This window comes from Echeneis naucrates, chromosome 1, assembly GCF_900963305.1.
Source record: "Echeneis naucrates chromosome 1, fEcheNa1.1, whole genome shotgun sequence".
In the NCBI taxonomy this organism is placed as follows: Eukaryota; Metazoa; Chordata; class Actinopteri; order Carangiformes; family Echeneidae; genus Echeneis; species Echeneis naucrates.
In genome coordinates this window covers 23,426,013-23,443,303 of record NC_042511.1, presented here as the reverse complement: position 1 = coordinate 23,443,303, position 17,291 = coordinate 23,426,013, and the positions used below count along the sequence as shown (strand labels likewise).

The following is a 17,291-nucleotide window of genomic DNA, read 5'->3' as shown; positions in this document are numbered from 1 at the left end:
GAGGATAATAACCACCATGAGAGACTCGTTATGCTACTCGGTGCTTCTGTATACAGTTTACTTCATGAAACTACAGGGAATTAAGATGCAGCTATATTGATGATAAATAATAGTTTTGTCGTTATTCGTTTTGAAGCAAAAGCATCAAAAAAAATTATCTCTCTTGCATGATGGGAAAATAACTATTTTGTGTTGGACACACATACAAACATAAAAAATGACACTGATAAAATGAACGTCTCACCTTGGCCTGTGGGAAATGATAAGTATTCACTGTTTCTGCCATTTTGTAAGTCAAACAATAAGTAGCTCAACTAAGAAATTAATCATCAGATTAATCAATAATCAAAGTAAAGCTATTATTAGTTGAGGCCATGCTTGCATGCAATTCCTGAATTCCATTTCTTGTGTTGCAATTTGAATTTAACTCACTTGAAAATTATACTTCGTGTCCTCTGCTGCTGTTGTGCTGCATTATCATTTATTATTAATCAGATAGCCTGGGGACCTGTTGGAAGTTTCACTCTTGACATTGTAAAAAATTATGCCATATACCTACCAGATGAAAGACCTGTATCAGGTGTTAGCTGGTTGTGTTAATGTCTTGAGGTGGGAAGTTGAAATTATGGCATGTATAAGCATGCTCTTGAGCTTACCCTGCTCTCTGTCACTTTTGTTCTCCTGCCAACATAAATAGTGCTTATCACATCACAATCAAAGCAAAACTGGAACATAAGGTGAGATACATGTGGTGCAGTTCAGAGGTTCACAGACAAACCAGCCAGTTGTTCAGCAGTTTAAACTACTGCAAAAGCTCACTGGCCAAATTTTTAACGAGCCAACACTATTATATTTCACAAAAACAGAGGAAGAATTAATGGAAGTGGGCCATTTTTATAGTTTGAAGTTACAGCCTGTCTCTGAGACTGATTGTCTCATACTTGTGCAGATTTGAGATGATTGGAGGAGAAACTAGACCAGAAGTAGATAATAACTATGGTGCAAAAGTAATGCAGTTGTCCTCGATTTGCAATTACTTGCAAATAGCAGGAAAATAAATAAATGAAACTCTATCAAATGCCTCTCATTTTGCATGCGTATTCTGGTAGTCTTTGCAGTGGAGACAACACTTTCTCCTTTTCCTTCTCTCCAGCAAGCAACCCCCCACCCCCCAAACCTAAATGAGCAAAGTTTGCAACAACCAGCTCAGGCATCTGAGAAAGAAATCCTCCTTGTAAATTAACGAATTAGATGCACAGTTACATAATCCCTCCCCGCACGGTGAATGGAGATATTAGATGTGTGAAAAGTAGGTCTTGTTGTTGTCGGGCCTGCGTCCCGCGGTGTGATACTGGCGCTCAGCGGAGGGTGAGGCGGCTCCGCGACTCAGTGACGCCAGGCAGAGCAGACCGAAGTCAGGCAGAGCGAGTCCGCCGGAGGAGACCCGGAGACACGGGGAGGCAGCTCCGAGAAGAAACAGGGCGAAATCGCACTCCAAAACAAAAAGGTACCGTGAACTTCTCTTTTCGGTCATGTCATGTTCACTAAAAAGCACTTTAAAAGCTCTCCGTCCGCCGGCGAGCGGCCCCGGTTTGGTGAGGAAGTAGATCCAAACGGTCACCTACTCAACAGTTTCCACTTGGCAGCTTCAAACTTTTCATTTCGCACTTTTCTTCCTGTCAGCCCCATTTCTTTGCAGATTTGGACACATTTCCAGGAAGCTGTTAAAGTTTAATTTCAGGGCTACATGTTTAGAAGAAGAAGAAGAAGTATTTTGACAAAGAACAATTGTAGTCTTGTAGTAATATTGTCTAACTTCAGTACATATTGCACCTAAACTAAGTCACAGTCAGTGTGGTGCTGTTTTGAAGGCTGAGCCTTTAACACCAAATAACTGAGCCCAATCAGTGAAGCTTGCATCTGTACAAGCACTTGTAAGTGCAGCTATGTGCTGGCTTCAGCAGGGAATATAGCTTATTCTGCTGCTGCTGCTGCTGTTAAAACACACCATGAAGGGCGTGAAGTCACAGGATGTGAAATGAGAGGCTATTTCACACTTTTCCCCCCCAGATAAATAAATCTTAGTCAATTCCGATGATGTCTTCAACTTGGTTGGTTTGCATATCTAGCTGTCCACAGCCAAAGAGTCTTGGCTGTATAGGGACGTTAAACTGATACAAGCAATGCATTCTTACATTATACTTAGCAAGAAATAACAGATAAATGGCATTTTGTAATGATGAAAAAGTTGTCAAAACCTTTGCATTAAATTCCTGACAATCATTTACCTTACAGTTAAATTTTATACCTGATAGTGATGTAGTTGTTAACACACTGTTCAGGGGATTTTGGTGAAATTAACTAAGGGATATAGGGATATGAATTAACGAGTGAGGTTTTTTTTTTAAATACATGTAAATTAACTAATTGGGGTATAATGAATAAAGAAGCATGTATGCACCATACTACCCAACAATGGATGCTAATTCACATGCTATATTTGTGCATCTTGTTGGTTTCCTTACTCTTAGTCTTTTCCTTCTGAGGCTGATTGAACTGGTGTACTGGCATGCTTCGCAAGACATGTGTCCCGCGTGTGTGTTAGTTATGTCAATGTGTTCATGAATCTGTTTGTCTGCGCAAGTGTTTATGTGATAGAGGGAGGCAAAGTGTGTAAGGGGGGACCTAAAGCAGCTAAGCTCGATCTCCTGACATTATTGAAGATGACATATCAGATTACCCAAAGGACAGGAATTTGTCCTTGTCTGTGATTTGCTTCAAATTGTTTTCTTGTCCTGTATTCTCAGTGTATGCAGCTTTAAGTTCTCTTAGAATATAAAAACTAAATTATTAATGCTGTACTAAAAATAGAAAAAATATAAATATGATTAAATTATTATTATTATTTTTATTAAATCAACATTTTATGCATAAAAACATCATACGAGCAATCGATTTACCAAACTATACCAAGTAAAACATAACCCTTCTTAATAATGCTAAAAATTTTTATAGCTACCTGTAATCAAAGGAAAGGCTAAAACTACTTAACTACAAGGTGTAAATATAGGTTCGCAGCATTCCTGTATCCAGAGAGTCAGTCACAACAGTAGTGACCAACGTCAAAACCCTCCTGTGTCTGTACTGTCAGGACAACATAGCCTGCCATGTGTCAGGGTGAGGTGTCCACCCTAACACAACACTAACCCAACACTGAGTGCCAAGCATGGTTGACATAGCTGCTTGAAACCCCATGTGTTTGCTGGTTATGTCTACAGTCATGTGTGGACTGGTGGGTCTGATCCCAGTACAGACAATACTGTCCTCAGGGTTTTTCAAATGTTAGTATTGTATGCAAAATGATGTGATATTCAGATGTGTTGTGCAATCTCAATTAGGCCAGAGCTGTGAATGTGATGGTCTTGGTCAAGATTAGAGACCCCATTGAGTCCATCAATTAAATGCCATGTCTCATCATTCAGGGCAACACCTCATCCTCACTGGATTTTTTTTTTTTTTTTTTTTTTTTAATGGCAAAACTCTGCATTATCTGGCTTCTAGAACTGGCTGTAGATTTGAATATCGTATTCAAACAGGATAGGATGATGGATCTCCCTGTGGGCTATTGCTGTAAATGTTTGCCAATAATTAGGAAGAAATTTGTGACATTTGTTGACATTGAATGTTTGTCCAAAAAGGATAAATCACAAGTCTGTTTCAACTGAAACATTTCTTGGCCATGACTCATTTTAGTTGCATTTCTTAAATAACACATTTTAAGGGCTCCTACTCAAAAACAAGTCTTCGATGATAAAAATATCATTAAGTTTAAGGCCAGATTTACAATCCTGTATGAATATTTTTTAGCCAGATAGTGCTTTGATAATTTGTTAAGATATATATATATATATATATATATATTCAGCAGTATTCAGTGTTGTACAGCTATATTTGTTTATACAATTATTTTGTTAAATGAGTAAAAATATTTTTTTTTGAAACACATGGTTGGAGGAGTAACAACTACTTTCACTCTCAGTTGGCCTTTTGATGCTACGTCTAACCAGCCACTTAATCCTTAAAATTGCATTATATAGAGAAAAATGTTAATCACATTTTCCAGTGCTTAAAGGGCTCTTTTTAAATTGCTTACTAAAAACTATTCAGTTGCCAAAGACATGAAACAGAGCAAACCTTCACATTTCTCAACAGTCAAATACAGCAGAAATGTTGTTTATATCCAAGTAAAGAATTGGAAAAAATGTTGTTTGGGTATGTGTACCAGTATTCACTATCTTAATGGTCCTAGATTCAAAAGTTCAGACCTTACTCGGCCCTTACTGAATAGTTTATACACTGATAACCCCCCCCCCCCCCCGCCCTCCTCCCGGCTAGGGATACAGGCAAAGCAGTATTGAACTTTGCTATAGCTGTTTTTCAAGGGATAATTTCATACCTAATGGCTATGCTGCCATGATTTGTATTTGTGAAAAAGCATGTATTGCATCCCTGTAGTGTCACTATTTACTCAGTAATGACTCTTGAAGGCACTTAATCCAGAAGTGCTCAGTGAAGAGACAAGATATATGAGTGTTCTCAATCTCTCTCCAAAACACACTCTCAGTCTTAGATCTCTGGCTTTGCAGTCACTCTCCTCCTCTCTTTCTCTCTCTGCATCATTCCTCCTCTTTCTCTCTCTTGCTCTTGCTCTTGCTTTCTTTCTCTTTATCGTGCTCTCTCTTCCTGCACTCCTCTGTTTATAGCCAGTGACTCCATTGAGCAGGGGGCTAATGGAGGCCCTATCCAGGACCCTGCTGATAAATAATGTAGCTTCTTTATAATGCTCCATCCCTGGGGAGGGTCCAGAGAGCATCATTACTGCCTCCTCATCCTACACAGCCCAGGCCTAAATTGATTAACAGACACTGGAGCAGTGCAAAATGATCCATGGGGCTGGTGTAGTGGCTAACAGCTCACACCAGGTGGGTCAAAGCCTCCGCCTGTCAGTGTCGCATGATCCCACTCTGTGCTCCCATTAGCCTCAGATGGGCAAACTGATGGCCATGACAAACCACCACTAACACAATAGTGAGAGCACGTCATATGTACTTAGCTGTAGGGAATGTCTGAGATTTGTCACGGAGAAAAATTGCCAAGTATTTATTAGTTCCAGCTCCTCAATGTGGAATTTGGGGTGTTTCTTTGTCTTTATAAGATTATAAACTAAATATCTTTGAGATTTTGTCTAATACTTACATAAAATTATACATTTGAAAATGTCATCCACGACTTAAGGAAATGATTGCATGCGTTAATTTTTCATATGGTTCATTTCCTAATAGGTACTGAAAGTAAACATCCATAGTGATTGAAGTGAATCAGCCAATTCATTAGTTCCAGCCTCTCACATCTGATGAAGATTTGCAAGTTTTTTTCAGTTTTTTAAATTAAATTGAATCCATAATTGTCTGGATTATTTATTTATTTTACACCCCCCCCCCCTTTTGCCCAAGCCAATCAGCTGTGCGGTTGCCATCCAGAATGAGGATGTCATGCTCTTGGGCCAAAGTCAGGAAGGTGTGTTCATTAAAGAGTGCAACAAAACTGCAGTTCGATTATTTGAATCTTCAAAACTGCATTGATGTGCAGACCAGTTTTATTAACGCTGAAAATTTCCATGTAATTATTTGGAAATCTGGTGCTCAAAAATGCTAACATCCTTGTCTATACAATGGTATAGGAACAGGGAGACACAATGGTACCATTATATTTTGACTGCCTTACAGAAAACTTATAAACTAGCATTGTGCAGAGAAGCAGCCATGTCGGACCTTTTAAATAAGCATGTGTTCAGGCCATCAGTCAGATATGATTGTTAGGATTAGAAATCAGAGATATGGTCTCCAGCTGCAGCTGAATGACAGTAGAGGATTGTGATCCTGCTCCAAATTTTACATTACAGAACTTTCTGGAATCTTCCATCTGAAATGGATTAAAGCTCATCTTTGTGCAGCCAGTCCTGAACTTGCTGATAGTGCAAGCTGTCACTGAGGGGCCGTCAAAGCAGCTCTGTGGCTGGAAGTGGATCAAAACGACTCCTCCTGTGTCTGACTGGCGACCATGGTTCAAACATGATAGCTCTGCTTTGCCTTTCTGTACTGTTTTATTGTTTTTTCTTCACATTTGGCTCTGAATTCTATGTTTTGCTGTGCATGAATATGTGCTGAGTCAGATTTGCAATAGATGTTGGCAAGGTCTCTGAATACTGGCACATTTGATTTTAAGAGATTTCCCAGTTATACTTATTTTGAGATCAATCTATAACTGTAGCCAGCCATCATTAGTAATTAACCAGACTTTCTCCTCCCAACAGAAATGTTCAAAGGGCCAAAGAATGTGAATTTCCAAAGGTGGGCTTTAAAATCTGGTCAAATTCACATTCACATTTCCTCTTTAATTGTATATAATGATAATGATAATAAAAAAAAAATAAGGCTTCACTTCTCAAATGTTTTGTATGTTAATTTTTTATTGCATACATTAATAATGACATTTTGACGACAAAACAGTCTTTTCTTCAATCAAGCAATTAACTATTAGGTTAAGAATGGAGATAGTGCGGTGGCTGCAGTCCCACTTTTTGTGTCAGCACCCACCCAATAGTTTGTATATAAAGCTTTAAGGCAACGACACAGAAGTCCAGCTACTCCAGTGACGAAACACCTCTGTGTCCTGACCCATTCTCCCCAACTGTAAATGTTCTAAACAAAATAAGCAAAAGAGAGAGGTCAGAGTTGGCCAGCTGAGGAAACCATTTTCTCTCGGAGCACACATCTGTGGAAAAACCTGCTGTTCTCAGCACAAGGAAATGATGTCGCTGCTGTGCTGGAGATGACAGATATCAAGACATAACTACGCAGCCTGTTTCCTGTCTCCCTGAATAATACTCTTATGATTCTTGAAGGGAGTGGTATCGCAGTGGATCCTTGAGACACAATAGACATTGGTGTTGATACATTTCCCTTAAATCACAGGCACCCACCCACATCACTTTTGATCAGTATGCAACAACTTGCATTTGTGTTCCAGTCAGTGTGGTTGGCAATAGCAAGTGTCCAGAGCCTCCACGACGCACACACACACACACGCATTGTAAACAACACCTCTTCTCATCTAACTTCCCTGCCCATTTGTCAGTGTGATATAGCCTACACATGCAGGAGCTGACAAAGATAGAAAAAACAATTTATCCCATAATCTGAAGGGCCAGGAATAACTACAGAGCAGTCTTAATGATGTATTCGTTCCTGCTTGTAGGAAATCCAATATACTGCGGGCTTTACTGTCAGAGAGTGATGCATCCTCACCCGTGACTCATTGCAGATAAAAGGTGGAGGATTTCTGACAAGCTGTTTATTTGATTCTGGGCTCGCATCTGAACATTTATATGCAGCTAAAGCTGAACTGCAACTATGCATTATCTCCCTAATTACATTCTGAACAACTTGAAAAGAAGGTTTAACTGGAAGACCTCAATGGGCTGTTGTTTTCCCTTTTTAAAGCTAGAATGTGTGCACCTCCTGGCTACTCAATTGCTCCTGTGGGACCCAAGTGAATGGGTACATTTATCCTGGGGTCCACATGCACTTCCTTTTTATTGTCCCTCTCGTTGCCAGATTCCTGCCTAACACCAGTGTAGGTTGGCGCTTTATAGAACATTTTCCCCAGCAGGCGGCTCATTTAAAGTCTCCTTCCTCTGAAATATCTAAAGATTTTTTTTCATATGTCACATGCACTTTGACTTACAGTAGTGTAATCAAACAAAGAGAAGACACTAAATAAGCCTATCAGAAGCCAAATTCAATAATTGATCACTATGTAGATTATGTAAAGTTTTACATGACTATATCAATCAGTCTTAATAACATGAAAGGATTTTACCAATGTTCAATGTTGTTTTGTTATTTGCATCTATTTTAAGCACAAATAAGGAAGCTTCTTAAATTTAAATATCTGTGTGAATGTGTGAATATCTTGTGTAATATAATGTGAATATCTTTTGCTTTTCAGCTGGTTTCTCAAATAAGCAGTTGGATGTCGGGTTGTGCTTTTGAAAATTGGTATGCGGCAATAATTTGTGACAATTTGTATAGATGTATTCTTAAGGTGTTTTATCAGTTAAGTGTGAAACAAAAAGCTAAGGACACGATATTACTTTGGAAACTTTATTTTATGGCATTTTTGGACCAAAAAGATTATATAACAGAAAAAATATGGAAATGGTTTTTGCAGATATTGTGAAATTTTCAGCTGTTGATAGATTTGAGCTACCATGAAGCTGTGACACAGATGCACAACAAAAGGGCATGGTTTCAAATTTAACCCTTTGAAGAGTGACTCACATGTTCAGCATGCAGTCCAAATTTGCATAAGTTTTGTGGACTCCTTACAGTAAGTGAAGTCATTTGCTGTAAATGATTTAAGTGGTGGTAATGTGACAAGCCATACGGACAGGAAGCTATCTGCAGAATGCCTGGTTGGGACTGATGTTCACAGGAGAGCATCTGTTGTGACTAGTTTCCCAGAAGCCATGACGGACATGGCTGTAACGGCTATAGCCGACATCATCACCTCATCAAAGGCTTTTCTGATGAGACATCAGCACTAGTGAAGTATAAGGAGAGAAGAGGTTAATGTTCGCTTTAGTTGCAGGAAGTTTGTGAGAGAGAAGCACACTTGGAGTCGATTTTTGCCTAAAGATATTAACATACCCCTCCTTTTCTTCCAGAAAGTGGTTGTAGAGAGGATCTGCTCTGCAATCTTGGAAACTGAGGATTATCTGGAAAAGAAACCCCTCTCCAATAATATATTATTTTGACTTCTGAGACTGGACTGCATCTCATCACTACTCACGCTTACTTTTGGACTAAAGGGAGAGGGGAGGAGGGCGGCTAGTCCATCATGAATGTCACCTCGCTCTTCTCCTTTACCAGCCCTGCAGTTAAACGGCTGCTGGGTTGGAAACAGGGAGATGAGGAAGAGAAATGGGCTGAAAAGGCTGTGGATGCTTTGGTTAAAAAACTAAAAAAGAAGAAGGGAGCCATGGAGGAGCTCGAGAGGGCTCTCAGCTGCCCAGGTCAACCCAGTAACTGTGTGACAATCCCTCGTTCCCTGGATGGACGGCTGCAGGTGTCTCACAGGAAAGGTCTGCCACATGTCATTTATTGCCGGGTGTGGCGTTGGCCTGACCTGCAGTCCCACCATGAGCTGAAGGCGCTTGAATGCTGCGAGTACCCCTTTGGCTCCAAACAGAAGGATGTGTGCATCAATCCCTACCACTACAAACGAGTGGACAGTCCAGGTAAGTAATGCAATTTTGAAATTATTGGGGATGTTTGTATCTGTGTGGACACTAACCTTACTAAATATATTGACCATGAGGTGACCAAACCAGATCAAAATAAAATCATTTTACAATGTCAGTATTTCCCTTTTCTGAAAACCACAAAAAAACAGTTTTGGAATTTGTGTTAAAATAAAATTTTTGACATGATGATGCTTGATAGAAAGCATCATACTAAATACTCAGACAGTGTACCTGCTCTTTAGGATAACAGTTTCTTACAGTATGTATTTCCCTTTTTAAAAAACAAAACAAAAACCAATATGTGTATTGAAAGCTTTTCTTCTACTGTAATTACTCCTGCAGATCATCTCTTATTTTATTCTTTTGCATCTGTTCACCTAGACTTTTGGCTGTTTAAAACAGCAAGCAAAACTGTTTATTACTACGTTTTATTACCAAGTTTGATTATTAGCAATTTCACCTCATCAGGTGAAACCTGGTATTATTTTTGTCCGAATGTCTCCAATGAGTCCTCCTTAATATAGATTTGATGGAATTCACATAAAGTCTATTGTTAAAAAAGCATTTGACCAATGGTAGTGACAATATTTTTTTGCAAAGAGTTGTCCAAAACTCGTGTAAAAGTGTGCCTGACAAAAGGGCAGCAAATGACTAATAAAACAGCTAATTCTAATATATTACCAAAAAAGAAATTCACACAAGTAGGAAAAAACCAACAAGAAAATTATATTAGCCCAGCTGACCTAATTTCCTTGGGCAAGTCACTCCTTAGCCTCGTGCTCGACTGCAAAAGTAGTGGAGAAACGAGACAAATCAAACACTATTTGGCCTCCTACTAACTCAGCTGACAAGATAGAAACAGCTGTGTGCATTGTGCTTAGTGTGTAAAGGGCCAAGTGTGTGTGTGTGTGTGTGTGTGTGGAGCAGGAAATTCCATCTGGGAGAGAATGAGGGCTTTGTTTTGGGCATGGTCTGTACTGCAGGCCCTTCTTTTTCTTTTTTTTTCAGCATTTATGCACACATGTAGACACCAACAGGCACACAGGCTCATACTTGCACGCGTGTTACTAAAATGAGGATACAAACACACCCACGACTGCACGAACAGTTTCTCTGAGGATGGCTGGAACAGGAAGCCAGTCACACAATGGAAGGAAAGAATTGTTGCCTGCCTTGCGCACTTTGTGTAGCAGTGGGTGGAAAACTGGGGGCCTGAGGTGATTCGACCAAGAGCACCTGTCTGTCCACCCTACCCCCTTCCCTCCTTGTCTCCCTTAACACCACCCGTTTACACGCACACATCCTGTCAATCTTCCCTCACTATTCTACCAAGCACCACAGCTGTCCGCCTGCTCAACATATAACCTTTGAAATGAACTGCTCCATTGATGTGCTGGCCCACTGCAGCACACATGGTCTACCTGCAGGAACACTGACAGCAGCGTGTGCGCCATCTACAATTTCAGCACAAGCTTTATTTATCTGCACAAGTATTTATAGGCACAAGTGAAGCGTATCTCTGTGTTTGTATGTACTACATGTGAATAGCCCTCTCATCAGAAAGGATATTTACCCTAAGAGATTAATTCTTCAAGAATTTTCTGAACAGAAACTTGAGTCTGAGCCAAGCACTGCAGTCTAAGACCAAAAGACTTGATTTTTTTTTTTATGCAGGGACATCTGCACTCAGAATGTGGAATCATGAAAAGTGCCAGAAAGAGATTAATTTATTTTTCTTGAATTCAAATATGGAAATGACTTTCCAAATCTTTATGTATAGATTTTGCATGTGGCTCAGATTTATGACTATAGTGCAGATATGATTAGATTAGTAGTGAAAATAGAGTAGTGCTGTTGTACTACATGTTGGATTATGACTAAAATTCAGACTGAAGTACGTGGGAGTTTTGAAAGTTTCAGGTCTGTTAACATTACTTATTAGTGGATACATTCTTAATTTTTGTGTCTTTCTCCTCAGTGCTGCCGCCTGTGTTGGTACCAAGGAACAGCGAGTTCAACGCCAAGCATACAATGCTGCCTCGCTTCCGCAATCCTCTTCAGCAGAATGAGCCACACATGCCCCAAAATGCAACTTTCCCAGAGTCCTTTGCTCAGGCCAACACGATGCCTTTCCCGCATTCGCCGGGAAACAGCTACCCAAACTCACCGGGAAGTGGTAGCAGTGCCACATTCCCTCACTCACCATCCAGCTCTGACCCCGGCAGTCCATTCCAAATGCCAGGTGAGACCCAACTCTGAATTATCTTTCACTCCCTGTGCTTTTCTTCTATATTGCTGAGCAACTACTCACTTGTCTTCCCTGGACCCTTCTGGATGCAGAGACTCCCCCTCCTGCCTACATGCCCCCAGAGGAGCAGATGACTCAGGATTGCCCCCAACCAATGGACACCAACCTAATGGCTCCACCTTTGCCTTTAGAGAGTAACAACCGGGCAGGTAACTGTGGCAATATCCCACACAGACTAGTGTGCACAGTGATATCATCCACATACAGCTGTCTGCACCTGCTTGCCTTGATCTGCAGGTGCAAAGATTTCTGGGAAGCCTGGCTATTTTTAAAATAATGTTTTCTCCTGTGGTCAAATTCTAAATTAAAAAAGGAGGGAGAGAGAAGAAATTTGTAATAACTTATTCTACCAGATAAAGCCTGGACAGTGTGTGGAAAAGGATCAGCTTGTTCGCACTGAAACTTTGTGGGTGCAAGCCCAGGGGAATCTCAAAGACTCAGAGATCTTTTATGGCCTATAAAAGCCAGGCATTATGTCATTTCTGCTGGTGGTAATGACTTGATCCTTGTTAAAGATTCACTCATCATCTCCAACTTTCAGATCTTAAATGCGGTCTAATAATTGCTTCTCTCTAAAATATTTGGTTTTACATTGTTAGTTAGGCACATATGAACAGTGTATTCATGAATTTATAATAGATGATATTTGGAGAAATTTGATGCAAAGGAAATTTCATAATTTTCTCAGAAAACTCAAAACGCATCAAGTTAAACTGCTGAAACTTGTCAGTGTTACCATTTTTAAAAAGAAATCTCAATTTAGGAAAATGCTAGTAGTCAGATGAAAGGAGAAATTAAAAAAAAAAAAAAAAAGTAACCCATTGGTAGCCAATTTTTAAGAAAGGGTATGATAAACATAATCAGTTTTAATGCTTGGCCTGTATTCAGACTGTCTGATTGTCTTGCTGGCACATCTCTCTTGCTTCGTTGGCCCTTGGTGGTGGCAATGCCACTGAGTTACTAGATCTCAACAAAACACAAGCATGATGTTTTTAAACATCCTGCTCCAACAATTAAGTAGAAATAAGAGTGGAAATAAATTTAATAGGAATTTAAAAAAAAATGCATCTACCTTAAAATTCTTTGAATTAATTTTACTTTATTGAGAAATATCTGAAGTGCTGTCTAAACTTCTTTTCGATACCTGACACCCAGATATTTGTCCCCTTTTTTTTTTTTTTTTTTTTTTTTTTTTTTTTAGTTATCATGCACAGAAGGCCCAGAGCCTTCTCACACCTCGTGACAGCAGTAGAAGGAAGAGCTGCTGAGATGTTTGTCTGAAGTGGGAGTTTAGGGAGTCTTTAGGTTCTTTTCCACAAGCTGCATCCTGTATAGGGGAGCGGGTCTCTATTGTAGGCCAGCATTTGGAAAAGGACAGACGAAACACACCTGCTAGCCAGTACCATGCTACAGAGGAAGTTTGGGAGAAGTATGTGCTTAGATAAACATGATTTATTCCTCTCTTTCAAAGAGGGTGAGGCCAGCTGGCACTGGCTTGCCCTGAGATAGCATGCACAGAGAGCATGGCCAGCTCCCTTGTTATTGACAGTTAGCTTGTTCAGTAAAAGCTGGCACACAGACCCCAGACAGTCTGCATGCTTTGGGATACATCTGCATTGATTTTGGTCAGAGTAAATGTACACAAAGGTAGCCGGTGGGCCCTGTATGTTTATTCAAGTTATTGTTACGGGCTGCAAGGGACAATTTGGAAAAAATAATTGCAGCGGTGAGTAGGATTTACAGCTGAGCCTCCGCTGGCATCAGTAGATCCTGGCGGTTTGTCTGCACAGGAGTCTGCACAAATGAGTCTTAAATGTACATTAAATGTGTCTGGTTCTGTCTCTGCAGCTACAGTGTACTCAGCACACTCTTGTGACTTGTTAATGTGTTTCCTGCGCAGATGTGCAGCCCGTGGCCTATGAAGAACCCAAGCACTGGTGCTCTATTGTTTACTATGAGCTCAACAATCGTGTTGGAGAGGCCTTCCAGGCTTCCTCTACCAGTGTGCTTGTTGATGGCTTCACAGATCCCTCCAACAACCGCAACCGATTTTGTCTTGGTTTGCTTTCCAATGTCAACCGCAACTCCACCATTGAGAACACCCGACGGCACATTGGCAAAGGTGAAATATGGAGACCCTATCTATGGCTATGATGCGCTGTCAGCGGAGAAGACTAAATCAATTAATTTTGTCAATAGAGATTGGGATCAAGAAAAGAACTGAACAATAACAACAAATTGAATGAACATTGTTGTGTATTGATTTTTAGATCGACCACAATGATGTTTTGGAGCCTTTTTTTGTTTGTTTATGACACAACTGCTCTGTCTTTGACCAACACAGCATCTCTTGCTTGCTCACAGGTGTCCATCTCTATTATGTTGGTGGGGAAGTGTACGCAGAATGTCTGAGTGACAGCAGTATCTTCGTCCAGAGTCGTAACTGTAACTACCACCACGGCTTCCATCCCACAACTGTGTGTAAGATTCCCAGCGGCTGCAGCCTGAAGATTTTCAACAACCAGGAGTTTGCTGAGCTCCTGGCTCAGTCCGTCAACCACGGCTTTGAGGCGGTTTATGAGCTCACGAAAATGTGTACCATTCGCATGAGCTTTGTTAAGGTAAGCTGGTAGATGGGAAAAAAACCTTATGCTATGGAGGAGATTGTTTATTATGTTATTGACCGTTGAAAAATGTACCTATTTTCCAATTATTAATGTTCACGCCAGACTGTCCAAATAATCTGAATTGAATGAATTTTATTGAGGGAGAAGAAAACCAGCTGTGTCCCCATCTTTACCCTAAACCAGTGGTTCAAAATTTTTTTTATTTTATTTAATTTTTTTTTTGTTACACCCCTCCTACAAAGCAGTTAACCCCCACACCCCCACCACCACCACCGCTATAAGTATGTTGTGTTTGTCTATAAAATTGTTACAAGGACACTTTTGCATAACTTACTAATACACTAACAAAGAGATTAACTTTTTATTAGCCTTGTTTTTCAGTCTGAGTGCATTTTCAGAACAGCTTGAACCATTTGTTACTGCAAAATAATCTCAAATGAAATTAATAAATAATAATAAATACAATTTGTCTGTATCATTACCTCAGGAGGACAATAAATAAAACACTTTAACCTGGCAAAACTCAAGCAGCTGATCAGTGTGATTGGGGTGTAATGTCTGTCAGTGCTACCTTAATTTATTTGGATTCATGCTGTCCGCTGCCAGAGTTTTTGGAGGAGTTTTTAGACACAAAATAAACACACCAGTCTTTGTTCATCTCCCACTGTTTAATGGCACGTCACATGAGAGCACCACTGCCACCTACTGTAGCTGGTGTGCAATTACGCTGCCCTAAACAGTGTGTTACCATGTGTGTTCCAGGGCTGGGGAGCAGAGTACCACCGCCAGGATGTGACCAGCACACCCTGCTGGATTGAGATTCACCTGCATGGGCCCCTGCAGTGGTTGGATAAGGTGCTAACGCAGATGGGCTCCCCCCACAACCCTATATCCTCCGTATCCTAGGCTTCAATGTCCTCAGCTCTATGGCTGTCCATACCCCAGCATTTTGGTTTAAGTAGCAAGAATACGGGCTAACTGGTCCCAGATTGGTTCGTGCTTCAATCTAAGTTTTGGACTGAAACACAGGCTAATCTGGGACTTTTAGTGTTTGGTGGGATGGTAAATGGGTTGGTTTGTTCTCTACTTGAAGGACGTCTGAATTGGGCACATTTACAGACTGGGAGAGGAGTAAGTAAAGTGAGCGTGATGCAACTGGAAGATACTTGATCTTTGTGACCAACTGTAATAATTAGACCATCACACTCATCATGATGCAAGTATCCTCCCTGATCTTGCTCCAACAACGTCTCTTTTTCATTGTTATATTATTCTGATTCATAACTAGTTTTCATCTAAATATTCCCTCAAAAACCCAGATACATGTTTATAGTTAAAAGAACTATGGGACATTCCAGGCCACCGGAATTGCATTTGGCAGCTGTTTTCTGTCTGACTGTAATGGTATTGGCATGAAATGTACTTAAGACATGTAAAAAAATTAGCAGGGACTTGGAGGATGACCAGTGTAAGTAAAAATTCAAAACTCCAGACAGTTAAACTCGTATGCTGTTTCCTCTAAGTGTTCTTTTTTTTTTCCTTCTTCTTCTTCTTCTTTTTTTAGGATAATAAATTAAAGCAGTACAAAGTTATTGTAATGAAATCCCACATCACAAAACATGAAAAATTATATGAGGGCAAATTAAGGGGAGTTTGAGAGTTTTGGGCCGGGTTTAGTGTGGGGCATGGCACTAAAAGGGCATTTCAGACATAAAAGACTGATGTTTAAATGTTGCTCATCTTGTGTTACACTCGTGTTTCAAACGAATTTTAAGAAAAACAGAATAGTGTTTAGATATATTCACTACTAGAATATGTGCTGTGCAGTCTGGTTTTGCGAAGCATAGTTTGGTTAGTGTAGTGCTACACATTTAAGACTGGTAGCTAAACATGTAATGAAGCAGAGGCAAATACAAGTGCAGGTTAGTCTGTCCATTGCTGTATCGTCTGCAGCAAAATCAAATGTGTCAGTACAGAGTCACATTGAGGACATTAATATTTCAGTGACTGGGCTTCTTTCTCTTATTACATTGACCGAGCAAAACTTGTTAAATGACTTTTATGGGGAAATGTTGAGCATTCAAATTTTAATTGTTGACTGAGAAAAGGGAATCAGATCCTGATGTCCCTACATGTCGTTGTTTTTTTTTTTATAAAACATAGATTTTGTCATTCAATTCTTTTATGCTTTGAGCAGTTCTTGCATATTAAACAGTTGTACTCTTTACATTCTTTTTGTATTTTTTGAACATGTGTTCTTTTTTTTTGTTTTTGTTTTTTTTGTCTGCACTTTTGTTTTTAGTTTTTCCTCTTCTCCTCGGTAAAGCTCCCAGAAAAGCAGTTTTATTCCATGAATATCAAGTCTCTACTGGAAGATTCAATAAATTTGTTTCATTAATTGCAAGATGTCCGTCTCGTTCATTAACACAACATCAGGGCATTTGTTTGTGCCTGTGTGTGTGTGTGTGTGTGTGTGCTTGCGTGACATTGTTTCCCTGTCCATTTGATGAAAGGCCACCCATGCTAAGAAAATATGCATCATGGTATTGTCAGGGACAAAAACATCAACCAGACTGAGTGTGTATTGTGTGTATGAGGGTAGACATTCAATTAGGGAGGCACAACAATTACAAGTGCATCTGAAAGCCAAATGCACTAATGTTAAGCATTATTGGATTTTCCAGTAAGTTGTATGAAAACTCATAAAATCATACAAAAAAAAAAACAAAACAGCATTTTATGGGTCACATGGTGACAGCCATAGATCTGTTTGCACAGTTTTCCAGGAAGCTCCCCTGGAAATCACTGAGAAAAATGAGTTTGTGTGTGTTTTTCTGCGTGCAAGAGTTTTATTCGACAGTACGTGATGTGGGTGGTATGGTTGCACAGTGGTTCTGCTGCCTCCCCAGAGTTTGCATGTTTCTCCCAAATTCCATACACAAGCACATCAGGTGGAGCAGAGACACTGAATGTCTACAGCTAAAAATAC

At 40.0% G+C, this 17,291-nt stretch overlaps 1 protein-coding gene across 2 annotated transcripts; it reads left to right on the top strand.

Moving 5' to 3' along the window:
* The first annotated feature begins 1,388 nt into the window (after positions 1-1,388).
* On the top strand, positions 1,389-16,694 carry smad1 (SMAD family member 1). 2 transcript variants are annotated; one of them, XM_029503758.1, is made up of 8 exons: positions 1,455-1,507; positions 8,071-8,120; positions 8,789-9,361; positions 11,346-11,609; positions 11,708-11,824; positions 13,576-13,797; positions 14,040-14,296; positions 15,065-16,694. In XM_029503758.1, the coding sequence occupies exons 3-8, from the start codon at positions 8,962-8,964 to the stop codon at positions 15,206-15,208; spliced, it is 1,404 nt and encodes a 467-aa protein (XP_029359618.1). In that variant the 5' UTR covers positions 1,455-1,507; positions 8,071-8,120; positions 8,789-8,961; the 3' UTR covers positions 15,209-16,694. The 2 variants fall into 2 exon arrangements, with proteins under 2 accessions (XP_029359610.1, XP_029359618.1); XM_029503750.1 differs by lacking the exon at positions 8,071-8,120 and having other exon boundaries at positions 1,389-1,507.
* Positions 16,695-17,291: the final 597 nt, after the last annotated feature.

Coding starts and splice junctions, on each gene's coding strand:
- smad1 (XM_029503750.1), top strand. CDS start 8,962: ATGAATGTCACCTCGCTCTTCTCCTTTACCAGCCCTGCAGTTAAACGG. Junction 11,610..11,707: donor CAGTCCATTCCAAATGCCAG/GTGAGACCCAAC, acceptor TTCTGGATGCAG/AGACTCCCCCTCCTGCCTAC. Junction 11,825..13,575: donor AGAGAGTAACAACCGGGCAG/GTAACTGTGGCA, acceptor TTTCCTGCGCAG/ATGTGCAGCCCGTGGCCTAT.